This window comes from Strix aluco, chromosome 5 (genome assembly GCF_031877795.1).
Source record: "Strix aluco isolate bStrAlu1 chromosome 5, bStrAlu1.hap1, whole genome shotgun sequence".
Taxonomy (NCBI): Eukaryota; Metazoa; Chordata; class Aves; order Strigiformes; family Strigidae; genus Strix; species Strix aluco.
Window position 1 is genome coordinate 38,433,524 of NC_133935.1, and position 27,888 is coordinate 38,461,411.

Here is a 27,888-nt window from a genome sequence, read left to right on the forward strand (position 1 = left end):
GCGGGCGCCGCTCTCCCTCGGGCGGGGCCCGCACCGCACCGGCTCCTTTCCGCGCCACGCGGCGCTGCCGCTGCCCACGCGGCTCCACGGGCGCGAGCCCCCACGCCCCCGCCGCGCGCGCACATACACCGGCGAGGCGCGCGGTCCCCTTGCGCCGAGCTCCGCGCGCCTCCGCGCCCCGGCTCTATTTGTTTACCATCGATTACGTCACCCCCCCTCCGCTCTGCCTGCCGGCCCCGCCCCGCCGCCGGCCGTCACGATGGTGTGATCGCTCGATTGGCGGCGGCGCGCCCCCGGCGCCCTGACGCCACTTCCGCCCGTCGGCGGCTATAAGAGTCGGCGGTCGGCGGGCAGCTCCCTTCGCCCCTCGCAGCAGGAGATGCGGGGTGCGCTGCCGCGGCCGCCGCTGCTGCCGCCGCCCCCCTGCCGCAAGAAGAGGAGGCGGAGGCTGCCACCCCCGGGATGTGATCTGGGCTCCACCGCCCGCTCCTCTCCCAGTTAGAGCCGCTCCCGCGCCCCGTCCCGCTCCGCGCTGCTTGCCCCGCGCCCCGTCCCGTCCCAGCGCCGGCCGTCCCGGAGAGCTGGCTGCCGCCCGCCGCCGCCTCCATGCATCCCGCCCTGTACACCCGGGCCAGCATGATACGCGAGATCGCCGCGGCTGTGGGCTTCATCTCCAAGTTCTTGCGGACCAAGGGGCTGATGAACGAGCGGCAGCTGCAGACCTTCAGCCAGAGCCTGCAGGAGCTGCTGGCAGGTGAGGGCGGCGCGGGCGCGGCGGGAGCCGCTCCCCGCCTCCGGCCGGGGGGCCGCCTGCCCGGGCCGGCGGGGCTGCGGGCGGCACCTCCGGCCGCTGCAGCTCCGCGCCCCGCCGGAGAGCCGCGAAGGGGAAGAGCGGCCCCTCCGACGGGCTGGGGCAGGCGCGGGGGGCCAGCGGGGCTCGGCGACCGTGGCTCGCCCCTTCGGGGGACACCACCCCCCCGCCCCGTGCGAGCCGGCCCCCGGCGGGTGGGGGCGGCAGGAGCGGGCTGTAAACAAAAGGGGCTTGGGTGTCGCGCAGGCAGCCCCCCCGCCCCCCCGGGCTCCGTAGACAAAGCGCTCGGAGCAGCCTGGAGTTGGGCTTAGCTCCAAGGGCTAAAACCGCCCGGTTTCCAGAAGGAAAAATGATCCGAAGTTGTTCTTTTGTCAAGTGAAATTCAGCGGTGGACGATGAGGCTCAGTTCCCCTTTCTTCTGGAAACATCTCATAGCCACCCGACGACCCCGGTTAGGATCATATACCGAGGGTTTCTTCGCTGCCCCGTGGGCTTTGTAAGCCCGAGCCTCTGTCCCGGTGTGCCTCATAGTGGCTACAAGTAGCCTCAGACCGATAGGCTTTTGGGTGGGATAAAACTCCTGAGGTAAGTGAAGTCATTGGTATCTTGCCCTGGAAAACAGGCTGGGAAGAGCGGTGGTGAAATACCGCTTGAGTCAGTCGGTAAATTCTGGCCAGCTCCTTCCCTAGTTATTTTTGGCCGTTCTTAAAACGTGAGGACCTAAGCATGGGTGTGATCTCGAGAGGATGCTGAAAAAGTGTTTTTTTTTTTCCTTCTTGGTTCGTGGAGTTTTGAATCCCTTGGCTTTTTTCTGCTGTATATGTAATCACTTCTGTATATTTGTTTCTACAAATGCCAGGAAGTTGCATTTCACTCCGTTCAGATGGCAAACCTTGTTCTTTGTGTATGGTAGCATGAAACAGTAACTTTATACATGAGTACTTCCCAAGGGACACTGCACTTAGGTAAATCATCAACAAAAATAAAGACTATAATGATTTTTCAGGTCACTTGATGCTAAAGTAATAAGCTTTCCAACATGGAGAGCAATGATCACTGCACATCTCTTTGAATACAGAATTAAGGAGGATAATCTTTTTTTTTATTTTATAGAACATTATAAACACCACTGGTTCCCAGAAAAGCCATGCAAGGGATCAGGTTACCGATGTATCCGGATCAACCATAAAATGGATCCTCTCATTGGACAGGCAGCACAGCGGATTGGATTGAGCAGTCAGGAACTGTTCCAGCTTCTTCCGAGCGAACTCACTCTATGGGTTGACCCGTATGAAGTGTCCTATCGTATTGGAGAGGATGGCTCAATCTGTGTGCTGTATGAAGCTGCACCAGCAGGAGGTAGCCAAAATAACACCAACATGCAAATGGTAGACAGCAGAATAAGCTGTAAGGAGGAACTTCTCTTGGGTAGAACTAGCCCTTCCAAAAGCTACAATATGATGACTGTATCAGGTTAAGATATAGTCTGTGGATGGATCACCTTAAAATGGATGGATAAATTTGGTTTTTACTTTGGGTGGGCACCTCTGGGGATGGATTATGGAATTTAAACCATGTCACAGCTGTGAAGATCTGGCACACGTTAGAGTGGTATACTTTAAAGTGACAGTGCCATAGTTTGGACAGTACCTTTCAGTGATTTAATAGCCTGTGAGTCAAAATGATTGCAACTTGCTAGGGAGTGAAGAAGATCTAGGAAGGGTCAGTTTCTCCAAGACATCTTACTTAATTTCTACATGAATTTTCAACCCCAATCTGTATTTATAAAGTGATTCTCTGCAGTAGGTCTTGCAGAGTAAATTTGCACTATTACATTTATTAATTGTTAGCATTTTTGGCAGCTCAGTAACAAGACTTATTATGAACACCATAGTACTGGAAATTTTATTTTTCAGACTTTTACCTAGCACTTACAAATATGTATAAATGTACATAAAATAAACTAGTAAGTATGACCTGGGGAAATGGTCAGATCTTTACATTGCCCTCAAAAGTAGCAAGTGATCAGAATCTGCCATGGCAACAGGCTTTAAAAAGACCATATAAAGACACTGTCTGAACTGTGGTGTTAGCACCAGCCAGCTATCTGTACATTTGCTAGCTTGTAGTTTTCTAAGACTGAGTAAACTTCTTATTTTTAGAAAGTGGAGGTCTGGTTTGTAATTTCCTTGTTCTTAATTGGGTAAAAGTCTTTTTCCACAAACCACCATCTATTTTGTGAACTTTGTTAGTCATCTTTTATTTGGTAAATTATGAACTGGTGTAAATTTGTACAGTTCATGTATATTGATTGTGGCAAAGTTGTACAGATTTCTATATTTTGGATGAGAAATTTTTCTTCTCTCTATAATAAATTGTTTCCTATCTTGGCATTTTAATTAATCTCTTGTCGTGATTATATAGGATCAGTTAAACTATTTTTGTCTCACAGTAGAAATAGGTACTATAAAGGCTTAAGAACATCAATAGCACCCTGATGCTAGGGAGCGCTTGGTACAGACATGGATTAATGAAGACCTCATAGAAATGCTTGGGAACTTTAGGGAAACACAATGATGTACATGTCACTTTAAACCTTTTAAAATCAGTCAATGTGGAAATAACTCCAGGGCCAATAATTCAAGGATATGAGGAAAAGGTACAGAAATAACATCCACCAAAGATGACTTGAATAAATCCAGAGGATCAAAGTTTACTTGGCTTCCTGATGAAGGATATAGGAAACCTAAATGTCCATTTGACCTACTTGCTCACAAGTTCTCAGTTCTTCCCTGATGGAATGATTCCCTGCTCAATAAGAGTTTCTGGGACAAGTGTCCCTTAGCCTTAAGAGCAGGTTAACCACTCTACAGAAAGGTTGCTCGCCTTTTGCTTTCTTCAGATGCAAGACTTTCACTTTAGAAATCATTAAGATGGAATTCAACAAAAGGTATGTAGATCTTTTTTCCCAAACTTAAAAGGTTGGTTGAGGCAAAGTGAGAAGCCCATACTTACATGTGTATTCAAAGTTAATGAATGATGTAGAGATGTGATTCACTTAAGCACCACACTAAATGTCATTTGTATACAGCACAGTGGTTAGTTACACCTGGGAGAAATTCCTTACCCCTTTATTTACACTTGTTAGAAGTGCTGGAGTAAAACTCAAGAACTTTCTGTTCCTTATCTCCTGTGTACTTTGTTCTGTGAGTGTTTAATAAAAGGCCTACCCTACTTGGTCACTTCAGTTATGAGAACTGCTGCTCTTGCTCTGAAGGAAAAGAAAACAATCATTACTTGCCAATTAAACTTGCTAGCTATGGACAGAACTGAGCTTCAGATTTGCCATGCATTGTGGCAGCTCCTGCTCAACAATGCACCTTTACAATGTGGTAGTAATGTGGTGTATCTCCAGTTCAAATCTTTGTCTTCTGGCCTGTAATATAAACTGATTATATATAAGCAAAATGTAAGACTGAACTGTCTAGCTTTTTTTGCCAGTTTCTTTCCCACTGTTTTTTTGAAAGTTCAGCTTTTTCAAATACTATTTTTTTACCATGATCTGCATATGTATGTCAGCATTCAGCACTTTGTATTGCTAGGGCTTCTCCAGTACTATGACTTTCTGGCATAGGCTGGTGGAAGCATAAGTGCTCCTGAAGCAGTATACTTTAAAGAGCTTGCTCAGTATGTGGATCTGGCAATAATAGATCTATTACCAAAGCTTCGGAATGAGCTTGCTGTAAAGTACAGGTGTAGACGTGTGTAGAGTCAAAGCTTATCTTGATACCTTAAAAATTCCACTACTATTAAGATGAAGCTTTCAAGTTGTTAAGTCTGTAAGCAAAAGATTTATTCAAGCAGTAGGAGTACTCAAAGACATTTCTGTTGCTTTACATGTCCGCAGACAGCATAAGTATATCCAAGTAGAAAGAAAAACATTGAGCTTGGCTTCCTGTAAAGCTATATTAAACTTTCATGAAGCTCACTGCTGACTGAGCTGTGTTTGGTATATCATGGTGCTGCCTGTAATCTTTTCTGCTGCACAGTGAGAACAGCATCAGAAAGGGTAGCTGTGTAGTTGGTCTTTGACATGAGCTATGCACATTATGAAAGCATTAGCTGTTGGTACTTTCTTTTTGATAAGTTAAGCATAGCCTTGTGAGGCAGCAAGTATTCCATCTGTGAGGCTGGCATGTGACGCTGAACCAAGAATGAGCCTGCTCCCTTAGATGGTTAAGATTTTAGTCCTTTTACGGTAGGGTGCTTTCATTCATGGCATAATTTTTTAACTGCAGCTGTAACTAGTAATTGGTACAACCTGTGTCCTCAGAGTTGGGATTTCTTCCAGCTGGAATTTAAATATACTCCAATGTGCACACAATGTGCCCTTGTCTGATTTTGAAAGTACTTAGCATACTGTGGCAGCAGGGCACAGGACAGACTCTGAGAGTCTGTAAGAGGAGGCTGTTGCCAATCCTGTCACTTTTGAATTTCGTTTAAGGTGCCATTATGAAACCAGGAAGGCTTTTATTTTAGTGCAAATATTAGAAGTGAGACAGCAAGATTCAAGACCTGCTTGCCCAGTGCACGTTAGTTAAATTAGTTGGACTACCCTAGTGAAGCACTGAATAATCCTGTTGTTCTGTTGGTGTTCTGAGGGCAGGCGCGGCTGTATGCATCTTTAATGTTACAGCCCTTCTTAGACTGATGGACCAGTCTGCTAAGACTTGTTGGCCATTCAGGGGATGTCGTTTTAAAGTGTACAATTGCCTTCTAGCTTATGCCAGGTGAGCAAATGTTTCTTTTTCTCACAGCATGTTCCCCCACTGTGCTATGTGTGGTACCAGATCCTATGCCCTTGAGTTTACTTTTGTATTTCATGTGCGGTAACGATGCTCCTCCTATAAAGAGTTGTATTATATGTGTTCTGTAAGAAAATCTGTTCTGTTCTCTTTGCAGTTGTGTGTTTTTTTCCTGCTTATTCTGGCACGTCTGGCTTAAGCAGTCATTTGGACCATGATCTTTTTCTTCCTGTAGATCCTAGGGTCGTTCTTAGGTCTGAATAGAGATGTGAGGGCTTTCATTCAATTACTAATAACGCTGATTTTAGTTTTCTGCTTTTCTGTTGGCTCTGCAAAGATCTTCACGTAGATCTGTATGACAGGCCTCATTGTGCCACGGGATTTTCTTATTATTGGTTCATTCTATTGGTCTACATGAGAATGTGGAAATAACCTACATGAGGCACTCTTCAGATGTGAAAATACCATCGCTGGCTTCTACTTTTGTTGTTATCTCGTATTGAATCAGTTGATAGGATAAAAAAGTCTCTCCTATTCATCACTAAAAAGAGTCTTCTTAGATCAGAAGATGAAGTTTTGCTGTCTCCTGTCATAGCTAGTGATGACAATTCTGAAGGCTAAATATTATTAAGCCTGTATGCTCTTGACCGCCTTCAATTTAAATGGGCAAAAGAGTAGTTTGAGAGATGATTTAGAAGCAGTAGGACCTTACAAAACAGTTTACTGATGTGCAAACCATAAAGAATCCAGTTAATGCTCCTGGAGTGGTTGGTTTGTGCTGATGCTTGTAAACATTTCTGTCACCAAATTAAGCAGATGTCTCTGAACATGAACACTAAATCCACATAAGGTGTCCTTCTAATTAACGTTGCTTACTTATGCTGGGAGAATATAATCTCTTGTTATTGTGCAGGTTAGCAATGAATAAAATGAAGGGCATTGCTGCTTTTCTTTTTTGTGTATCTATGTAAAGCTTATTTCTGAATTTCCATAAATCAAGTAGCACTCTACATTTTCCAAAGTTTCCTCTACTCGATGCCATAATTTTTAGGGAAAATAGTTTGTATTGGCAGAAGCTGCCACTTGACTGAAGAACATTAAAGCTGTTTTTAGTTTAAAGAGTGAAGCATGTATAGACTGGAGATAAATAGCTCTCCTAAAAAGGAATGTATATTTACACATTCTTGGTGTAATAGCAGAGGTTATTTTTACGTGTTTCAGATTTACATTCCAATGTGGCATAAAGTGAACCATTGTGAAGCAGGATGTTAGTTCAGTGGCTTTCAAGGGTTGGTAGAGCAAGCTGGGCTTAGACAGTAAATGCTGTATTAATGGTTAGCAGTGACAATTTCATCAACATAGGAATTGCAGGGTATAATTAACATCAGTTGCTTTGACACTATACTCTTAATGTATGGTTTCAACCTTTCTTTCAGTAGCAGTTGGAGAATGCACTGTGACAAATTATTGCTGATAAAAAGTAGGTCAACAGTAAAATGGCTGACTTACCATAAATGAACAGAACTAAATTATTGTAACTCAGTGTCCAGTGGCATTTTCTTAGTGGCTAAGTCTTTTGTGTCCTTGTGTTTCTCAAGCATGAACCTTGTATACAGCTTTTCCTAACTCCTTATTTCCTAACCATTTGATGTTTTTGCCTAAACAAGAACACTTCCTCCCAGCTGCTGGGAAGAAATCCACACAAGCAGTAACGCTTCATGCATGACAGCAGATATTTGCCCTTGTAGTATTGTGTTTCTGTGACTGCGAAGCTGGCAAGAAAAAATGACTCGCAAGTAAGGAAAACAAGCAAAAAGCTGCCTCCAAGTTTTGAGGTTTTCTCCACTGAAAGTGACCCATGGCAACACACAAGGAAGGGAAATAGGACTGTGATGATACTGGATGAGAAAAATCCCAGGCTGAGGGAACGTTGAGCATGTTTTTGCAGAGGGAAGCGTTTTTACCTTGTGATTTCTGTGATCAGCTGCTCGGCGTCTCATCACAGCTTGCAACAACCTTTTAAAGTTTTCTTGAGAGGTGTAGCTTTATTTGATGCTTTTACTACTTGGATGTCAGGAAGTGGCCTCTAGCTTTGCAGTTTCTCTGGGACATCATAAAATCCAACGTGATTGTTTTATGTGCTGATTATATAACTGAATAAAATGATAAATGAATCTGTTAGCATTGTAAGGATGCAAGGAAGGAGAATTTCAGGGTTCTTGGAGCAGCCTTGAATACCTGCAAGGAGCAGCAGTGTCTGAAATGCCCAACGACACGGGCAGGGCTGAGGATGCTGCCCAGGTTGGCTTTCAGACAGTAATGCTTACCTAAAGGGCTATAACATGGAGCTAAGGCTTGAGTACAGCTGCTAACTCCAAGATCAGCTTAAAGACAGATTTCTAGTACCAATAGTATCATCTGCTGACTAATGATACTTCCAACAGTGTGCCCTTGCTGTTTGATGTTCTATAAAATTAAATTATTATTGCTTTTTGTAAACTAAGAACATGTAATAATTGATATCTCTGGAGTTCTGCTGGCCAGAGGTTAATTAACGAGTTTCTTGTACTTTAAAAAGAATATTGAAATACAACATTCCTTCCATGCATTGAAGTTTAAACTGAGTTTTATTTGTATATACACAGGGGCACATATGTAAACTTCTTGTGTAAATATATATTCACACACACATTTTATTATTAGTCTTTTTCAGTGGGTCATCCTGAAGTCCCTGCTTGCTGTGATTTAATTCACAGGTCAATGCAGGTGTTCTGTAGATTGTAAATTCACATAGATGGGGGAAAATTATCCTCCTTATTCACTTTTTATGCCTTAATACATTGGTATTAACAGGAGCATGTATTCCTATTTTTCTCTTTCAATTTTCTGAATGTGAACTTGCAGCTTGACTCAATTTGCTACTCAGTTGAGCAGATTTTCAAGATATTCTGTAGAATTTTAAAGCAAATTGTAGTATTTGCAACATTTTAATCAATTTAATACCAGGCTGAAATGAAATAAAGCTAGAATACTTTTAGAATCTTAATTTTATATTCATGCTAATACTTTGTGATGCAGGAGAGAGATTTCTCTGGTTTCTGGTAAGCAGTTGTCTGAACAATCAGCAAAAGGTCGATTTCAGTTGAGCCTAGCACCCTTTCCCTAGATGGGTGCACCAGAACAGTTGCTGGTGTCTAGTAACATTCAAGTTCTATGGTGTGTAAATTAGAAATTTGTTGGTGTGAAAGGCTCTATATCATAACTGTAAAATAAAATCAAGCTGCCTGTGTGGTATGCCTAATGCTATAAATTTATACTATGTTATTAACCGACCTTTACAATTCCACCTCTAAATTTAGCTTGTATTATAATAATCTCTTTTTTAACCCCTGCTTGCTTGCTTCCTTTGTCATTCACAGCCTATTGTCTTAACTCCCCAGCTTGCAGTCAGTGTAAAGTCATTCTGTTTGTAGACTTCAGATCAGTGGGGAAAAAATAAGGCAGTGGAAATAGCAGTATCAGTCTGAATCATGATGACATTAAAGCAAATGATAAATTTAGTTCTGTGTTTGTAAAAGACCTGTTTCTGTGTGATGAAGGTAGAAGACTCTAAATTTTGATTATATTTATACTTTATTTGTTATCTGGATTTAACATGGGTGAAGCTTTTGTAATATAACTGAGAAAAAACATGTTGCAAATATGTAAGTACTTTTCAGAAGGACAGCTGAACAAATATATCTGCTTGATTGTTTATCCAAATGTTCCTGTGACTATCTTCAAAGCCTGTTACTTGCAGAATTGACAAGACCTGCATCATGAACAGCAGAACACTGACTCTGAATACCGAAAGTGATAGTTTCCGCAATTATTCAGTAGAAAAATATGTGCACGTCATTCAAATTTGAAATCACTATTTGTAGAGTTTACTGAAGTTGAAGTTAATTCAAAGCCAAGCTGTTATGTGTTCAAAATGTCTCCTGAATTATCAAACTGATGTAACCCAATGACTAATTCTGCAGTACAGATATGTTGATTTCCTTTCCTTGCCCCTTTTGGTACACCCCTTTATCTACAGGAGCATCCCTTTGTAAGCAGTTTACAATCAATAAAAGGAAGACTGGAGTTCCAATGTGATCTGCACTTTTAAAATCTAAGACCCCAAGCCTTTGCACATTCCTAATTTTACCGTTATGAGTACCATGATGCCTTTTGACTTACTCATGTGAATACATCATATGCCCTTCAGTATTTTAGGAGATCAGCTATGTGTCCAAAGCTTTCTCATAGCAGAAATGTGGTTTTTATTATTTCCATAGGCAGTGGAAGGCACAGTAAAATCTTTATTATTGACTGAAAAGAAACTTTCCTCTTTATTACTGTAGAACAGAGATAGTGAATAGGCTGGAAAGAGAATGCTGCACACCTACTGCATCATGATCTCATTCTCAACATGATTGCCTTGGTGCTTGCCAGTTCCAATGTTCATGAGTCACACTCCAGTATGTGATTTGCTTAAAAGCAATAAATGTCAGCACTTTTATTTACAATCTGTCTTTGAAGATTTGGAAGTCATAACTTCAACACATTTTTTCTACGACTGTGAAGGCTAGGAACTAGCTTTACCTTTTTCTTTTAAATGAAAGATGACAGCTTTGACTGATGTATTGCTAGGTCTGACCTAACTGCAGTGGGTTAAGATGTGTTAACTATCCAAACCCACTCCTTCCTCCACTTTGCCAGAAATTACCATCCTGGTAGGTGGGACGGCAGAAATGGCTCTTGCTCAAAAATTAGCTGAAGTTGTTAGGGTTGGTAGATTTGTGTCACATCAGACCGCAATGTCCAAGACACGGTGGAAGCCTCGTGCTGCTGTCACATCTGCTGGGGAGCTGGCAGCCTCTGGCAGACGGCTGCGAGTGTTGGAGACGTGGTGAGCTCAGTGCTTCTATGTGTGAGCCCTGCAGACTGCTGTTGTCACCTGGCTGCAAGAACTGGGGTGCGTGAAGCAAGCACACTCCTGCTGAAATTTTGAGAAGGGGTTATGTATGATCTGTGAGGAGGAGAGTGGAGAGAGCAAAAGACCAGACAAATAATCCATATGGTGCGTCAGTGAGAAAGAACTGAATGTAATTCCAGCCTAATAATGACTCATAGTTCCATTGTTTATAGGTCTTGAGAGAGTCTCTGATCACATGGGCTGTAATGTACACATTTATATGCTGTCCTTGAGAACAAACGAAGGAATTTACAGGGGGGGAAAAACCCAACAAGCTTTTAATTTTAGCTTACCTCTGTCTTGTGTATATTTGAAAATTTCCATTTATTCTAGATCTCATTGCCCTGGGCTCTTGTGCTAATAAACCTGGCAAATTTTGCTTGTGAACTAAGCGTCCTTGCTAGAAACCTTACAAGCCTTGTATAGCTGCTTTTAAGACACCTACAGGAATGGGGCACTGCACTGCAGCATTCATGTTACCTGCTTGTTAGCACAGCAGCGGTACTTTGCGAAACTGACTTTCCACATTCACAATTCAGTGGATAATCCTATCCTTCATCTTCATGGTCCTTAAATTTGGTATGTGTTTGACTGCATCCACAGTTAGTATATACTGCTCAAGTCCAAGATAAATGGCAGTGCTGGAATGAGGTTCTCAAGTGATTATTTTCTCCACAGCCTACTTTCCAGATGTAACTGTAAGCAGTGTGGATCCAGCCTGGGCTGCAGATAACATAAGGTTAGCAGCCAGGGGAGCTGCAGTGATATAAATTTTATATAAATTGCAAAAAGGCCTTTTTGGCTAATGATTGCTAAAGAAAGAACCCTTTTCAGTGGAAATTGTTCAGGGAGAGGTAACTGTGGTTGGTTGGCTGTTCCTGTGGTGGGTCTGCACACTGCCTTACCTTCTCGAGAATGGTCACGTTACTTAAAATGTTTTAACAGTTCGGTTACTTATATGCTGTATGTACATAGAGGTACATCCATGCAAATATAGAAGAACCTAAATTATAGCTATGAAAGAAGAGATTAGAGTGGCATAAAAAGTGTGAGAAGCTCCTGCAAATACCTTGGTATGGTTAAACAATTATTATTGCATAATATTTACGCAAAAAGTGGTGGACACAACCAAAAGCAAGAAAGGACCCGGTGTCCTCCCTGGAAACATGGGGAGAATTCTTATACTTAGGCTTTTTATCTGAAGTTCTGCCTTTTCTCCAAATGGCAATGAGAGGAGGAAACAGGAGAAACTGGAGGGTGGAAAGTCAAATGAAACTCTAAAGTCAGGGCATGTTAAATCTCATTACAGAATGCTGAAGCCGTGAACAAATGTCCTTTTCTGAACTAACAGTGACATAGGTGTCATCACTTTGAGTTGAAATTAATTTGGTTGATTTTTACCAGATTTGGAGAGACTGATCCACAGGTTGAGAAAATACTTTCAGAGAGGCTTGTTACCTCTTTTACTAGTGCCACGCATCCAGTTGAGAATGCCTCTTCATGGCCTGTTGGCTTCTCTCTCCCAATATTAACTCTCCAGTCATCTCCACACCTGAGTCTTGAGACCTCTTCCCTAGGCTCTCCTTGTGGTCAGTGAAGAGAAACTGACCCTCCATGGGATTATCCTCAAACTGATTTCAGTGTCCTGGACTAGAAGGGATGCAATCTAGAATAAGCACTGGCTTCTCCATATAAAAAGAGTGAAAGCTTGCTCAGATATCACTGACTTCCTTCAAGTTAGGTGAGACTCACCCTGTCCTTCTGAATGGTCCCACATGATTATTTAATGTACTTTAACTTGCAGTATATTGATTAGATACCTGTACCTATTTTATTAACTCCTAATGCCCCAAACAGTTTACTCTGCTCACATGTTCATTTTGAAATCCACTGGAATTGCAGTACCTTAGAGGAAATCGTTAGCAATATGTTTCCTGAATTTCAGGAACACTGGCTTGGGTGGTTGGAATGACAGAAATTTATTTCTGAGAAGTTGCAGGGTTTGGCTTGTCCCATGGCATCTTCCTGTGCTCTGTGCCTGGGGGCATACACACTTTTCCTCAGGGAATTTTGTACTGCGTGCTAATTTATATGTATTGTTTTCCTGATGTAAAGAAGAAATAAGTATTTATTTCAGTCCTCATCTCATGCTTCTCTCAGTTTTCAAAAGTCAGTTCCCAAACATGAGAAGCCAAATTCTGCTGTTTAGTGTCAAAGTAAAATGGCTCATTTGAAATAATTAGATTCACTTTGGATTGACATCAATGTAATTGCTAATCAAGTTAAGCTCACTAAGCATAAAACTGGACATTTTAAGTGCATCTTCCTTGAGAAGAGATTGCTCTAATAGGACCCAAACACACTTGTGGGTTTTTGTATTAGCTACACTGAGTTTACATGGAAAAAACACTGGAGTGGTTTGGCTTTGTTCCAGTTGCCAGGCAGGAGCCCCGTGTTGTGTGGGGAACCTGGCTGGACTCCTGCTCTTGGGTGGTAGCTGTTGGGGGGTGTAGCTCTGCCAGATGAATTATACCCCCAGCTCAGTTGTGCTGGATTTGGACAGGAGTATCAGGCTGGCAATACACAGTTTGAGGAATCACAAAGTAGGACAGGGTCTCTCTGCTCCTTTCAGGTGGTGTTGCAGGCCCAGAGGAATAGAAAAGCATTGTCTGATAGTGGCTACCAAAGTGTAATGGATGTACTCTCACTGCATCCTGGAAAGTGCCTGGTGAAGGGACTCTCTGCCAGTTTAACAACGTGATTGTTTTTCTGAGTCACACCCCACTGGGCAATAGATGCTGCCTGTAGTACTCTGCAGTCTTGCAAAGACTGTGTATGCCATTTGAGTATTTTTACCAGTATTGCTTCTGGCTTCTTGCGAGTACTTAAGGGACAAACATGACATGACATTTATGTGGTAGCTACAGATCACATACCTGTTTACTTTTTGTAACCGGTTGGTGGAGGTGTCAACAGTTAACCGTAACAAGCCACAATAAGATTAAAATTGACTTTTCTTACACAGTTCCAGGTTATTGCTATCTTTGTCTTCTCAGACATCCATTTTTGCACAAGAGGGGTATGCTGCTGCCAAGCTTTGGGTCTCTAAAATCTAGAAGGGCAGCTGGGGAGCCAGGGCAACTCTGACATCATTGTCATGAAATAGTGAAATAAGTTTTAGAAGTGACAGGGGCTGTCCACATGTTCTCTTACTTTAGGAGACTGCTAACACTGTCCTAAAGTGCTTGTTTTCTTTTTGCTCCATGAGACCAGGAGGATGGTCATATTGAATTGACATCTTGTGAAATGGGGCTGTCTCATGGCACAGAGGATGCTTACTCATGACAGGGAAGGGCAGCCAGGGTCACTAAAGGAGCAGAGAGCAATAGATAGACTCTTAGAGATGTCCCTGTTTTAGGTGGTGCACTGAACTCCTCCTTATCTGTCCGTTTATGTGTTGTAAATAAGGCTGCCTCTTACTCCTGTTTATCTGTCCAGCTAAAACTTCTAAGATCAGTGATGGTGAAAAGAATGAGGCAGTGGACCCATCTTCACAGTAGCCCATCGACTTTCATCGTTTCTCATGTTTTTCACCTGAGTTTCCTTTAAATGGTAGGAGGGGGTCTGTTTGTTTTTATCTTGTGCTGTGCATCATTGCACAATGATACTTAAACATCGCCTTTCAGCTGAACGTTTGGATATTCACTGACTGCACAAAACCCTGCAATATCATACTTTTTCCATTATGATCCATTAACATAGTCATGGAGTGAATTTATCCCACTTGTAAATTAATACACTTAGAAATAAATAATTGATGGTTATTTTGGTTTGCTTTGTTTTGTTTTTCAAAGTAAGTTGCTATTCAGTCTTGGCTTGCTGTCTATACTTGTGAATGCTAATGGATCATTTTAGGTAAATCCACTAAAAACTTCCTCAGTTGACTAAGGTCATTCAGATTACACAGAATAGATTATTGTCACATTGGATTAGAGGGAAAGATGCTGTTGATTGTTGTAAATGAATTTCCTTTCTGCGTGTGGCAATATAGGGGTGAGTTGTTTAATTTTTTTTAGATTGAATCTGCTCCTGCTCTCAACAAAGAACATTCCCAGGCTCTACTTGATTTCAGAGAGAATAGGATTTGTCCCTTGGTGCTCTAACATACAGAGCTTTCATTTGTTTGGATATTTTTTTGAGTCATAATAGCTTTGTTAAGAACTGTGTAATGTGTCATAGAACACAATAAATGGAGTAGAACTGGCTGTTCTCACAAAGACTGTCAATGGAGACTCATCACTGAATGGAAATATTTCCAGTCAAGTTCTGCAGGGACCAGTACTGTAAAAGCACTATTAAGGATTTTCATTAGTGTTTTGAAAATTCATATATCTCTCCTCTTAAAATGCCTATATGCCACGGTTTGGAGGAGGACAATAAAGTGCTGATAGCGAGTGATCTATATTGCTTGATAAGCAGTCCATTACGTTATATTTGACATTATTGAAACATATTCAAAGTCATTCATTCACTTAGGAGTAAGAAATACAGGTCCTCTGTCTATGCAATGGGAAACTATGTCCAGTGGCTGGAATGTATTTACAACTCGGCAGATGAGGAAGAGTAGCAGCTAACAGCACAGTGTTAGGGCAGAAAGTGAGACCTTTAGGTGTATAACAATTGGGGGAAGGAAAGGTGTGATTTTACTTTGAAATGTGGCATGATAGAGGCTAGGAAACTGCTTATCGTGTTGGTGTCAGTGTTGGTGTAAGGACTTCAGAAACTGGGGAGAGGGCAGAGCAGTGCCACCAGGAAGACATCAGGGTTGAAAGAGTTCCTGGCAGTTGGACCTTAGCTCTCTATCCTTGTTAGCATATCAAAAGGACACGACTGAGAAGCTGCTTAACAGTCTGAAAGAACCATCCCAGCGTCAAATACTGGGTGACTAAGAATCCTACAGCCTTTTTATAGAGAGGGAGATAATGAGATGTTTGGGAAATGGCTGAATCCGGGCATTTTTTGGTAGTATATTATACATTTTTCACAAAGAGGGTTTGATCCTTCGAGCAGGCCATCAAAGGAACCAAGAGCCCCATTTCCTGATGTCTGCAAATCAAGATAGTGTGACTTTCTGGAAGATATATTTAAGTTAAACATAAGTTAGTAGGTTTTAGAAAAACTGGATTAAATATGGAGGTCTGTGATATATGAGAAGTTGAAACAATAGAACAGTTAATAAAATATTAGATCATTTGCCCGTTTTTTTTTTTTGTTGTTCTTAAACTCTGAGTTTACAAATATGTAAGCTTCTATATTATGGGCATTTTCTCAACTTTTCCCTGCATTCTCTGAGCAGTAACTGGTCATACCATGCTGTCTTGGTAGTCATTCTTTGTATGTGGGTCTATGGTTCATTAAAGGTGTGCAGGTTTTTTGTACCTTCTTCCCAAGCTGTGCTTTATGCAGCTGTCCTGATAAAAAAAAATTAAAAATCTTAAATATTTTATAAGAATACTTAGGGATCAGCCTTTTCTTAGAGAGGAAGAACCCTCCTTCCATTAACATCAATGATGCATACACATTTAGAGAGACTTCCTTTGTTTGCAAGGATCACAAAGCTCAATTCAGCTCTGATTCTTTAAAAAAGTTGCATGATTAAACAATCTATATATATACCTGTAATCTATGCCTTTTAAAATGCTTGGTGTTGCTCCACTTTTCTGAGTGTTGTCAACCCCTCTATTACTATGGAAGTGAAGGAATGTTAGAAAACTTCTAACACACATAAAGTAGCATACAGATAGCACTGTGAAAATGAAGCCTTTTGTGTGTTCACCTGAACTGATATAGGAAGCCTGGAGGAAGGGGAGAGGTGCTCAAGGAATCTGAAAGGCAAAGGTACTTTTCCTGCTTATTTGATACTGTTGAAATTGTTACCTTTCAAAAATAACATTTTCATTGCTTTGATGCCTGTTTTTTTGCTTAGGTTATGTTATCATTCTGAGCTCACAGTTCAGTGAATAGAGGATAAGGTAAATACAAAAGGGAAACAAAAACATGCACAGGGCATATATAGGAAAACTGACTGAATGTCTCCAAAATACAGTTGTTTCAATTCATGTTTAAATACGTATTAGAGCCAAATGCATTTCACAAGTGCAGAGCATCAGTTGCAACTTTATAGTGGCAAATCAGTTGCCTGCATCAGATTCCTTGTGGCTTTTAGCCTACTTTTAAGTACAGTATCTCAGAGTGGACCACAGTACTGAAGGACAGAAGCTTGATTGATCTGGTCTTTTATTTTCATAAGTACATTAGTGACTAGAAATGAAAACCAAGATTAGGCTCTAGCTTCTAGGAGAAGAGAGTTCCCCAAGAAAGGAATATATAAGCTCAATAGATGTGATTGAAAAGGAGTTGTGTTTTGCATATGTTGACCAAAACACGGTAGTATAGCCTGCTGTAGGAGACAGGAGAAGAACACAAGTTATCCAGCTGTCTTAACTGTGATGTCTATTGCTTATTTCAGCAGTTACAGAACTCCTATTTGATTTATTTTTGCTTAAACACAAATTCAGACAAGAAACCTAAATGCATGAGAAGCTTTTGTCTGCCACCTGGACTGGCCACGTTTTCACACTTTGTCAATTGCTATTGAACAAATCCAAGTTCCTGTAACCTGGGCATTTTTGTGAGGCAGTTAGATCCATGGAAGTGATCCCTGCGTTCAGTCGTGCAGATGTTGCATTACTATGCGCATGATGCTTCTCTCTGCATTTTATTGTCATGATTGGGAAGCAGTTAATTTTGGGAGGTTACAGCAGCAGTTGAGTTTAATGTCAACATTTTGTTTAGGCCTTTTGGTGGCTCAGAAATCACCTTATTTTCTTTCCCAGGAATATTACTTTTTACTATTTTTCTTAAATAAAAGATTTATAGAGTTTTCCATCAGTTTTTGTGAAAGATGCTATATGATAAAGTTTCTGCAACACAGCGAGGGGAAGGGGGCTGAAGTAAAGGCCCTGGACATCCTTTCCTGTCCATGTTCCCTCATACAAAATAGTAATCTTTGCCCATGGTGCATGTCTTTGTCCTGCAGCTGTAATGGTGGAAGTAGCCTTTTAAAAATGGGCTTAAACTGCAATACTGAAAGAGTTTGGCATGCTTGACTAGAGGGACTTATGGGACCTGAAATCTTGTGCACTGCCATGTTGGTAGTGAAAGAAGCGGCTTTGTCCTCTTAGAAGCCACGATCCTGTGCCTTTTTGTGGCTCTTCCTGCAGAAATGTGGCTTGGGAGCAGCCCTGGGGAGCAACACCACAAATGTTACACCAGATTTGCATCATCAGAGAGCCCAGGCTTATTAGAAAGCTCCTTCTATGGACAGCTTTATAGTTTCACACCGCTTTCGGGTAGTGGTGAGGAACCACTGAGAGAGGTGTGAATGCTAGCGAGAGCAACCAACTTTGTACATTCTTCTACTGCGTTAGGTTCACAGTAAACATGAATTTGCTGGTTTCTCAGGGTTACACAAGTGTCATGTCATAATAAATAATCTAAAGAATCAATGTTACAGAAATTATGTATTTAGGGGTCAAACCACACAGTGAAAAAAAGTGTTTAAATTGCCCAAAAGCAAAATCCACTAAAATTCTTACTGCTTGTAAAAAGCTTTAGCAGCTTTCTGAATGAAAACATCCTAAAATCAGAAACCTACATGGTTTGACCAGCTAATGTGGAAAACAAATTTTCCTATGTTTCCATTTTTTTTCCTCATTTCAGCCTGTCAAATTCATTCACAATTCAAATTTGCAAAGCTTTTTGTGTCTCTGAAAGAGTTTTTTAAGCAGTTTATTTTTTCTTTTGCAAACAAAGGGAAAAAAAATCTCAACAGCAAAACCTCACTTATAATTTCACCTGTGTTCTCATGGTTTTCTCTAAATCCCTAAAGAAAATGAAAAACTACTTCTTCATGAACTTCATAGTTCTTATAATCTGAAGACCAATTCAGTATATTTATGATAGTTTCATTGCTGACTTTCACAGAGAGAGACTGTATTTTCACTCCACAGAGCTTCGTGTTAAAAGCTAATGGGAAATTTCACTTATAAGTGATTTGTTTCTGTCAGTACTAAAAGAGCAATCTTAAGGTTAAGATTCCTGCACGCCTTGTATGACAGTAAATAAAGGAGCTGCCTGTTATCTTGTATCTGAGTATGTTGCCACAGATGTTAAGTCAAGGTCAAAACCTTAGTTTCAAGCTTTAACACACTTCCATTTGCCTTGTTCAAACACTATATATAGGCGTATATCCTGCAAATGGTGGTATGAGGTTCATCCAAGAGTCAGTCCTGGTAAGTGAGTTAGGACTTGGGTCCATACGCGCTATAACCCTTGCTCAAACTGGCACAGGAGGAAAGAGCAGGAATCTGGAGTCCTGGCAAAGTTTTCCTCTTTTGCTTCATGTCCGTTCCTGATACCAGGTGGCCAGGGCACTGCTGTTCCCAGTTGGAAATAGGAAAAAAGAAAATAACATGATGGGCAGGGTAGGCTCTGGGGGATGCCAGGCTTTCTGGGTGGCTCTGGTATGAGCTTAAACCATTGCAAATACAACTGCACTGACTGAGCTGTGACACAGTGGGGTCTGCAGGGGGTATCTTAATGGTAATACTGCTGATTCTTTTCTAATATTTTAAATTCCTGAAGATATAGTTAATCTTTAGGTACTGCCACTTCACATATGTTGTTTTTTTGTTTAATTTTAGAAATGTTAGTGCACACATATGGACAATCTGAAAAATATGTTGACAACAAAGCACACTACATATTGTGGTAAACAGAGATAATCTCTTAACTAGGGTCAGGTTTTGTAGCACTATCTAAAAGATATGAAAAGCAAAAAATGCACTGTGTAGGAATAGTTATGTTCCCTTAGAAGAGGGTGTATCTGTGTGTGCAGCAGCCAGATAGCTATCCTGCAAAACACTCTGCAAAGGGCAGTGCTGGTATCTAACCGCCAGATCAGCAGCTCTGCTTCCTCCTAAGGGTGCATCGTCCTGTAGTCTACTATACAACAAGGTCTTATGGCTTTTTTGTGTGTTTTGTTGGTTATTTGGGTTTTTCTTTTGGGGGCGGGGGAGGATTTTGTTGACCTTTTATTCCCATGAAAAGAAAAAGTCAAGATCATCCAGCATTAACATTTAGAAGAATATTTGAAAATTATCAGCTCAGAAATTCAGTCCTCCTAACATGAAGCTTCAGGTCACACACACACCAGATATAAATACACCAGAACAGTTGACAGCCCGGTGATGAGGCGTTCAATGGGAGGCAGAAGGCTTAAGCTGAAAGTTTATTCTTCTAGTGAAAACTGCCTGAGTATGAAATATTAATTTGGAAATACTCACACTGTACATGGGGATTCGAACTATGAAGCTATTTTAGGGACCTCTCTTATTCATTTTGAATCAAAATTTTATTCTGGCCCTGAGAAACATTTTATCAAAAGTAAGCCATTCCCATGAAAGTTTCCACCTCTATAAATTAACATTTTTTTCTTCCATTTTGCACTGCTTTGTAGAATTATGCAGCTCTTTGCCATAGAGGGGTCTTTGTCAGCTGGGATCCCAGTCTGGTGTTGAGGGAGATGGTACATTCTTGTCGATATGATACTTGGACTCAGAAAGTTTTGGTCTACAAAGCATTTTGTTTATTTTCAGGCTGCTGAGGGATTGGGGCTAGTTCCCTTCCTTTGTCCTGATATCCTGATTTCCATTTGAAAATGAGAATACTGGTACTGATCTCATTCATACCAGTCCTCAGAATCTACAGATGGAAATGCTACAGGTGTATTTTATGTATATGACTTACACATATTCTAAGACAACATTTTGTATCAAGATTAAAAGATTGGGCTTTTCTAAACATTTAATTTTATTGGCACTCTTGAATAATTGAGCAATGCAGAAGAGGTACATTATGTTGTCTTCTTGCTGGAAACAAGAACTTTACCCGTAAGACTGCATCCCCTATGGGTCCTCTGCTTTTGGCTTAGAAAATGACATAGTTTATCCCGCAACCAGTCCTGTGTTACTGAGTAGGCATCTGATTTAAGACAACTCTGTTGACTGCCCTCTAGATTCATAGAAGAGTTGTATGTCCGGTCTGTGGATATGGTCAGATTACTCTGATATCACTCATAGTTTTGTAGTTGGCTTTGTTTGCTACTGTGAAGTGCAGCTTTGGCTGCTGTGAGGGCAGGGGGTAGGCGGGGAGTGTCCTGTCAGTTTACATCAGCTGATGATTTCGCCTCATGATTTCCCTCTCCTTACTCTTTTCTCTTGGGGTGACACCTTATGGGTGGTGTTGACTCCAGAGCAGTAGCCCCGTGTTAATGCATAAGGCTTTATGCAGGCATTGGGAACTGAAGTATGCTACCACTGAACACTCTTCCTTCAATATATACCGATGTTTTACCTATTTATGTCTTTTCCTGAAAATGTGAGCATGTCCATCTATGTAATAAAAAACAAAAAGGTGGCTCTTTCATATCCCGACAAAAAGCTTTTCTATTAATTCATGTTAGTAATATAATTTAGTTTATTGTAAACATGTAAAAAAATTGGGGGTTTTTGTTTTGTTTTGTTTTGTTTTTATGTTGGTATCTAAATCGATGTTTTGTCTCTCATTATAATTTTTGTTTATGTGTTTGTTGTCTCCAGACACAGGTACTGTAGCTTTTAAATATCGATTAATCTCTCTTTCTCTCTCACAAGAAATCATGTTAATATGATATCCTGCAGCTTTCTGTTGTTTACATAGTATTAGCACAGGGAAATACGACTTTCAGTTTGATACATAAAGCCCTCCTTGTCTCTTGTGCCTTTTGTCTGTAGGCTATTATGCATGTGACTAAAACCACGCATGACTTGAGCAAATGTTTGAGGGGTTCTTGTGCAGTAGGACTGTATAAGCCATTAGGCATACTTTCTTTAACATGGTGATGAAAACATTGTGGTACATTTGGTAGCACAAAGTAGAGTAAAATTGCTTTTGTGGCAGCAGAATAAATAGCATTCTAATTTGGGTTTGTTATTGTGCACATGTGTGTGCTGCATATTTCTGGCAAAATTATCAAGCAGGACCAAGCATGGAAAGTGTTAAGGTTATTGGAGTTTGGTGTGAAAGCTGGTCGGAAAAGAGAAAAAAAACCCTGCTTTTTTCATTCTGAAATTTGAAATCAATATTATTCTGTCATTTTTGTGATCTGAGCCTTGAAATTTGTTATTTGACAGGTGAGGCTGTTGCTAACCATCTTTTTTATTTATGAAGCTTTTTGTAAGAGCATTGTTTCTCTTTCTTCTCTATATGTGATGAATACTACGGTAGGGTCTTAAATTTTTTCTGTGGGAATGTGAAAAACATGGGAAGCTGCTCTCTGCCAAGCTATTTCCTTAAGGATCCACTTTACATACTGCCAAATCAATGACCTGTCAGGTGTAGTTATGTGCCATAGCAATGATATGAGGTCAATCAGATGAAACCAAGGTATGTATTCCCAGCAGATCCCAGCTATCTATTTAACATTGTCAAACTAAATTTTCTTTGGTACAGAGCATCCTCTTTCAGTTTAATTTGTTTCTAGAAATTTGCAACTCTGAATTTGCATCCATTTTGTGAAATTCTAACAATGGAAAAAAATTATTTCATTTATTTTGCTTTGTCTTGAAATACTATACTACATGTTTGCTATTTTGTCTTTCAACACAAACACCTGCTTGTTATATCTATTTGCAACTCTTCCTCATCTAGAGAGTGTGTATTTCATGTAATAAAAGAAACAAGTATTTGCTTTGCTGTAGTGGCAAGGTGATATTTAATTAATCTATCCTACAGTAACATAAATTTAGTGTCGCCTAAACACATAAATATTTTCCTAGAAAATGCCACCTTACAGATATAACACATTTGTTTTGTCTTGCAAGTCCATATTTGTGCAACAAAAGCAAAAAAATTGGCTCTGTAAGTCAGTATTTTTACATAGAGTCACTTCTCATCGTGTCCTGGAAAACCTGCCTCTTAGCACTGTTTCAAACCTTTTGATACCAGAAGAGGAACTATTTTCTTAAAATGGATTCAAAATTTTCCTTTTTTTTCCTAAACAAAATGAAAAAAAAAAAAAAGAATTTTGGTTACCCTAATGACTTCAGAACTGCTAAGCATTAAAACAAACACACATTTGGTACACTGTGTACTGAACACACTATATCAGTGCTACAGCATTTTCAGTTACTGTGTGTATCTTATTGAAAGCAGAAGACATTAATGGTAATGTAGAAACTAAACTGGATTAAAAATGCATTTCTTAATATTAAGTTACAAAAAAATAGAAGAGGAAAGTGGGGTGTTTTTTTAGGAAAAAAAGAGATAATGAAGTAACAGGAAACTAAACCCAGAAATTTTTAAAAAATATATGTTAAAAATGTCTCATTCAGAAATGCAGACGTCCTGACTGAAAGCTGCTGAAAGATTTTGTATGAAAAATCTGTTTTGTTTTCAAGATGTTATAATTCATCCTTAATTTGTTGTCTTGCTAAATATAGTCTAAGCGCTATCATTTGAGCATAAGTTAGTGCAAGTCTGCATTGTGATTTCTTTTTTTCAGATATTTTGAAGTCATCAGTTGATTTTCTGTGCTGGAAGACCAGCGCTGAATCATTTCAACAACTGTACTTTATGTTTCAAAAACATAAACATTACAGTCCTTCAAACAGAAGAAGCAGAGATCTGGTTCTACAATGGAGCGCTGGAAAAAGAAGACAAAGGTGGGATGTAAGACGATACCCTCATCCTTTCGTGGGGGGTAATTTGTAGCTAACTTATGAAGCTGATACACAATTTGAGGAAACGAGCATCCCACCCATTTTTCTTTATGTGCTCCACAGAATTCACATCCTTCCATTTTTGTTTTTTGTTTCCTTGAATTGTGCCTCATAATTTACTGTCATTGCTTGTTAGCTGTTGATGTGTTAGGAGGGTTGTCCAGACAGTGACACTGCATGAAAATAGCTGAGTAGTTCAGAAGAGAGATTCATAATTCACGGTGACCTTTAATGAAATGCAAAGCTAAAGAAAGCTGCTTTTAGTTTACCACATCTGAAACAAATTGAGAACTATTATTATCTTTAGTTTTTGCTGTCATGATATTTAAAGATACTCTAATGCAGAGGAAACATATCTTCACATGGGAGTCTACTTTTATCATTGTTTTGGTGAATGGGATGCATCATTTGAACTCTCTTTTCCTTCTGACAATCAGATTTAGGACCTGGTTGGCCAGCCCACAGCCAGGGCTGCTACATGGTTTGAGAGGCAATCATGAGAGACTCAGCATGTTTGTACCTCACCCCTTTCTCCTGGAAGGGAAGAGCTACATGTAACTCTGAATGCAGCACTGTTCACATTTTCTCTTTCTAATTCCTCCCTGTTTTCCCAATAGCAGTAAGGAAATGCCAGATTCAGTCTCCTTTCTCCTTCCTACCATGCCAGAGCCTGCCACAGTAGCAGTTTGGGTTGCTCCAAACCAGCTGGCAAGGAAAAGCATCCATATGACAGCCATGAGGGATGGCAAGGGGGAGGTGGGGGCTGGAGAGGACCCCACTCTCAGAGATAGCTGCGTTTGGGCAAGCTGCAATCTGACCCTCAGCGTGCACCTGCCCGCAGCGAGGGTCTGACAGCATCACTGCCAGGGGAGAGCCCGCAGCGGGGCAGAAAGCGCTGGGGGCCATGTCCTCAGCTGCTGCTCCGCTCCAGCGGGACCACGAAAGCCGGGCCTGCTTTCCTCAGGTGAGGAACCGAGCCTGAAGGCTATCTCAGTGAATTTTTCCCTAATCCAGTTTATCAGAGAGTGAAATTAGCCTGTCCCCCTAGACAAATGTACTGGCAAGATCGAGCGCTTGCCTCTCCGGAGCACAAGCCCCTCTGGAGTCTTTCCCTCCGCTCCCATGGCTGCTCAGTGCCTATGCCCTACAGCTTCGTGCTCCTCAGCTGTGTTTTCCTCCTCCAAACCCCTGTAGAGAGGGGTCTGCTGGCTGCCCACCTCTCTGCAGAAGATGCTGCACACTGCCTCCCCGAGGGGGATTTTGTCCAGGTGCCATAGCCCAAACGACAGCTTGTGGGGCCACTGGTGTAAAACGCTGCCCATCCAGCCTATCTAGGGACCCTGTTTTACACATTTGGTCCTGAATGGGGAATAAATGCTCATCAAAATGACAAAAGAGGTGCTATCCTATTGCCTTATGCAGATGGGAAACCTACTTGCATTGGTCATATTTCTTTTGAGCAGTTCCCCTAGTTCATCTGCATGAGAATGTCTGTCCCATGAGCCTTATATCTCCTGTGGGCAGCTCATTTGGGACACTTCACAAATCTGTCTGGTGGGGACTTACTGGATACATCTGGCTTGCTTATATTTCTAAAACTGAGCAAAGGACTTCTTTATTTTGTTCCCTCCATTTGCATGGCACAGGGTTGGTTATCCAAGAAGCGATGCCTGCCGTGCTCTAAAATGGGGAAGATTATCTGTGTGTAGCTTGAAAATGAAGCTGTGTCACAGCACCTGTTCAATCCCATTACAAAGAAAGCCAGGATGGCAGGGGTAGAGATGGAGCAGAGTGTACAAGATGCAGTTTTATTTTAAGTGACATTTAAAACCTACTACTAGAAATAAATGCTTTCTTCACAATGCGGTAGCAAGGAAGGGAGAACACATTTTCCAAGCAAATTGCAAAAGTTCAGGAAATTCTTGGCTCACTATTTGTTCCAAGTGATATAAAAGAGAAGGAAGAGACTCTATCCAGTATAAATCATATTTTTAAGAATTTCCCAATATTACTTCCTGTCTTTGTGCTTGGACAGCAGATTGTATACAGAAATAAAACAAATTTGCTTTATTTTTTCAGAAGAAAGTATCTGCTGTATCATTTGCTGGCTCTTGTTCGTTTGTTCATTCAAAAACAGCAGGAAAAGGGTTTTTGTGTTAAGAACAGTCAAGGTCAGGGATTTTTGTTTTTGATGTTGGCTGCCAGTAAGTTGACTTCTCTGACTACTACTTCCAAGTCAGTCTTGGATAACAATCTAATTGCTAGCTTACAGGGAGATATTTCACAGCTACAGGTTAGCTGCCGTGAGCACAGAACAGGAAGAGGTTTCAGGACAAAATTAAAAGTCTTGTACTGTCTCAGCCCCTATTCATGAAATCTCAACTTAAGTTAATCAAGTTTTAAAAGGGCTGCCAAATTTGACCCTGAGTCTGCAAACTCTTTTTCATGCACACTCACCTTTGGAATCTTTATGAGCAAAAGCTTTACCTACGTGACTTGGTTTACAGAATCAGCGTCTTAACATCAGGAGTCACCATACCAAATATTTATTTTCATAGCAAGCAATCAAAAATGCAAAACAATGTAGTGATTTTGTGAAAAACAGAACCAGTGTTCTGCAAGTGATGACCTGCATGTCTGGGGCATTTTTCAAGGCATACTACCTTGACATTGCACAGTCAATTGCTCTGTCTTATTCACGGTCAAGCTACTTTATTTTTAAAACCTCAAGTTAATGGCTAAATGAAAGTAAAATAAATCATTAGACAAAATATCTATGCCATAAAATGTCAGTATGGAAGTATGAACATTTCTTGTTGAATTTATTTTTCTGGCAACAGGGTATTTTGGTGGCGGGCAGGCACAGCAGAGGTAGAAATGTATTGTAGTTTCTTCCCTGGTCTGTAAAACCGAGCCACCATATAAGAGTGCAACTTAATCATACATCCACTGACAACTCCTGTTTAAGCCACTCGTTAGCAGTCTGTGGCACATAGCGAGATTTCACTTTTTTTCACCTTTTAATGTAATTCTCAAGATTTTATATATGTATCAATTAGAGATTTCCGGTAATGGAAAGCAGGTTTCAAACTCTGGAGAGGTACAATAAATCACCAACCATATGGGCTTTTGTCATTAAAAGAAAGCCATAATAAGACAAAAGCTGAAGTAAGTTAAAACAGCCGAACAGTGATCTGAGGCGATCTTATGCAAAACCCACTACCTTGGCTTGTTCACAGGCAGCTTCTTTAGAAGACTGAAAGAAAACCTTTTTCAACTCTTTATTTCTTGGCTACGTTGGAAAGAAAGCAAAGAAAAAGCCATCTCAGTGCTGCTTTTCATGCTCTGCTTACTTTGTTTTCACATGAGATCCTGTGCGCTACCTTTGTTTTTTTCCCCTTGCTTTTTAGAGGGCTCCTTGTGCAAAACAATAGAGAGTCCCAAAAACAACAGGCAGTTGCTCCAAGGCCTAGTTGTTCAGCAGGATTCACTCCAAGAAACCGAGAGGGGTGTGTTGAGTCTTTTTTCCATCACTGGCCTTTACAGTTAGCAGGCCAGATGGCACGAGATGGGCGCAAAAAAATGACAATAAATAATACTGCAACTTGCAACGTGGACCAAGCTCAGTTACTTCCACTTCATCACACTGTTTGGAAGTGCCTTTGATGTATAAAAGCACCCCCTAAGATAATGAAATGCGGTGGCAGCTGGCTAATGGCTGGGAAAGTGCAAACCCTGCATTGAACTCTTCCCACCAGGCTATTCAGCACCCAGGCAATGTCAGTCTCAAGGAGACAAGGAGACGGGAAGAAACGGAGGCTTGTTGCTGTGCAGCCTTTGGGCTTCTGGGCAGGCTGCTGTAGGTGGGGTATTATTTGCCTTGCTGAATAGAAGTGATGTGCCCGAGGCAAAGGGAAAGTTTTTACTGTCTTAACACATTAACCTTACAGACTCTGTCCTAGAAATGTTAAATGAAGCCACAGGGTCATGCTGCTTGAAGAGACGCTGCTCTTGGGTAAACTTTAAAATGAGCTATATTTTTTTTACTGCAGTCCCGTCAGTCATGCAATCAGGGCTAGTTTCCTTTCAGGGACGACTATCTCGTGGCTCTGCTCCATGGGAAATAAAAAAATAAACACATCCAGACTTTTCTCTCAGCTGCTCCAGGCCTAAATGTAGGGCAGGGTAAATGACAAAGATCCAAAATAGACAGTGGACACAGACAAATATGAAAACCCTATTTGTTCAGGAGCTTTGAAACAGTAGGGGATTTATTCCTCAAACACAAAGAAAAGTTTCTGGTCTCTCTGTTAAATGATCCTGTGTTAATAATATTATAGCAGGGTCTGACCCTGCAAATACTTGATGCACTTATCTTCATGCATGTCATTG

At 40.9% G+C, this 27,888-nt stretch overlaps 1 protein-coding gene across 1 annotated transcript; it reads left to right on the forward strand.

Moving 5' to 3' along the window:
* The first annotated feature begins 343 nt into the window (after positions 1-343).
* Positions 344-3,210, forward strand: BTG1 (BTG anti-proliferation factor 1). Its single transcript, XM_074827079.1, has 2 exons — positions 344-754; positions 1,925-3,210. Exons 1-2 carry the CDS (start codon positions 607-609, stop codon positions 2,287-2,289), a joined length of 513 nt encoding a protein of 170 aa, XP_074683180.1. The 5' UTR covers positions 344-606; the 3' UTR covers positions 2,290-3,210.
* Positions 3,211-27,888: the final 24,678 nt, after the last annotated feature.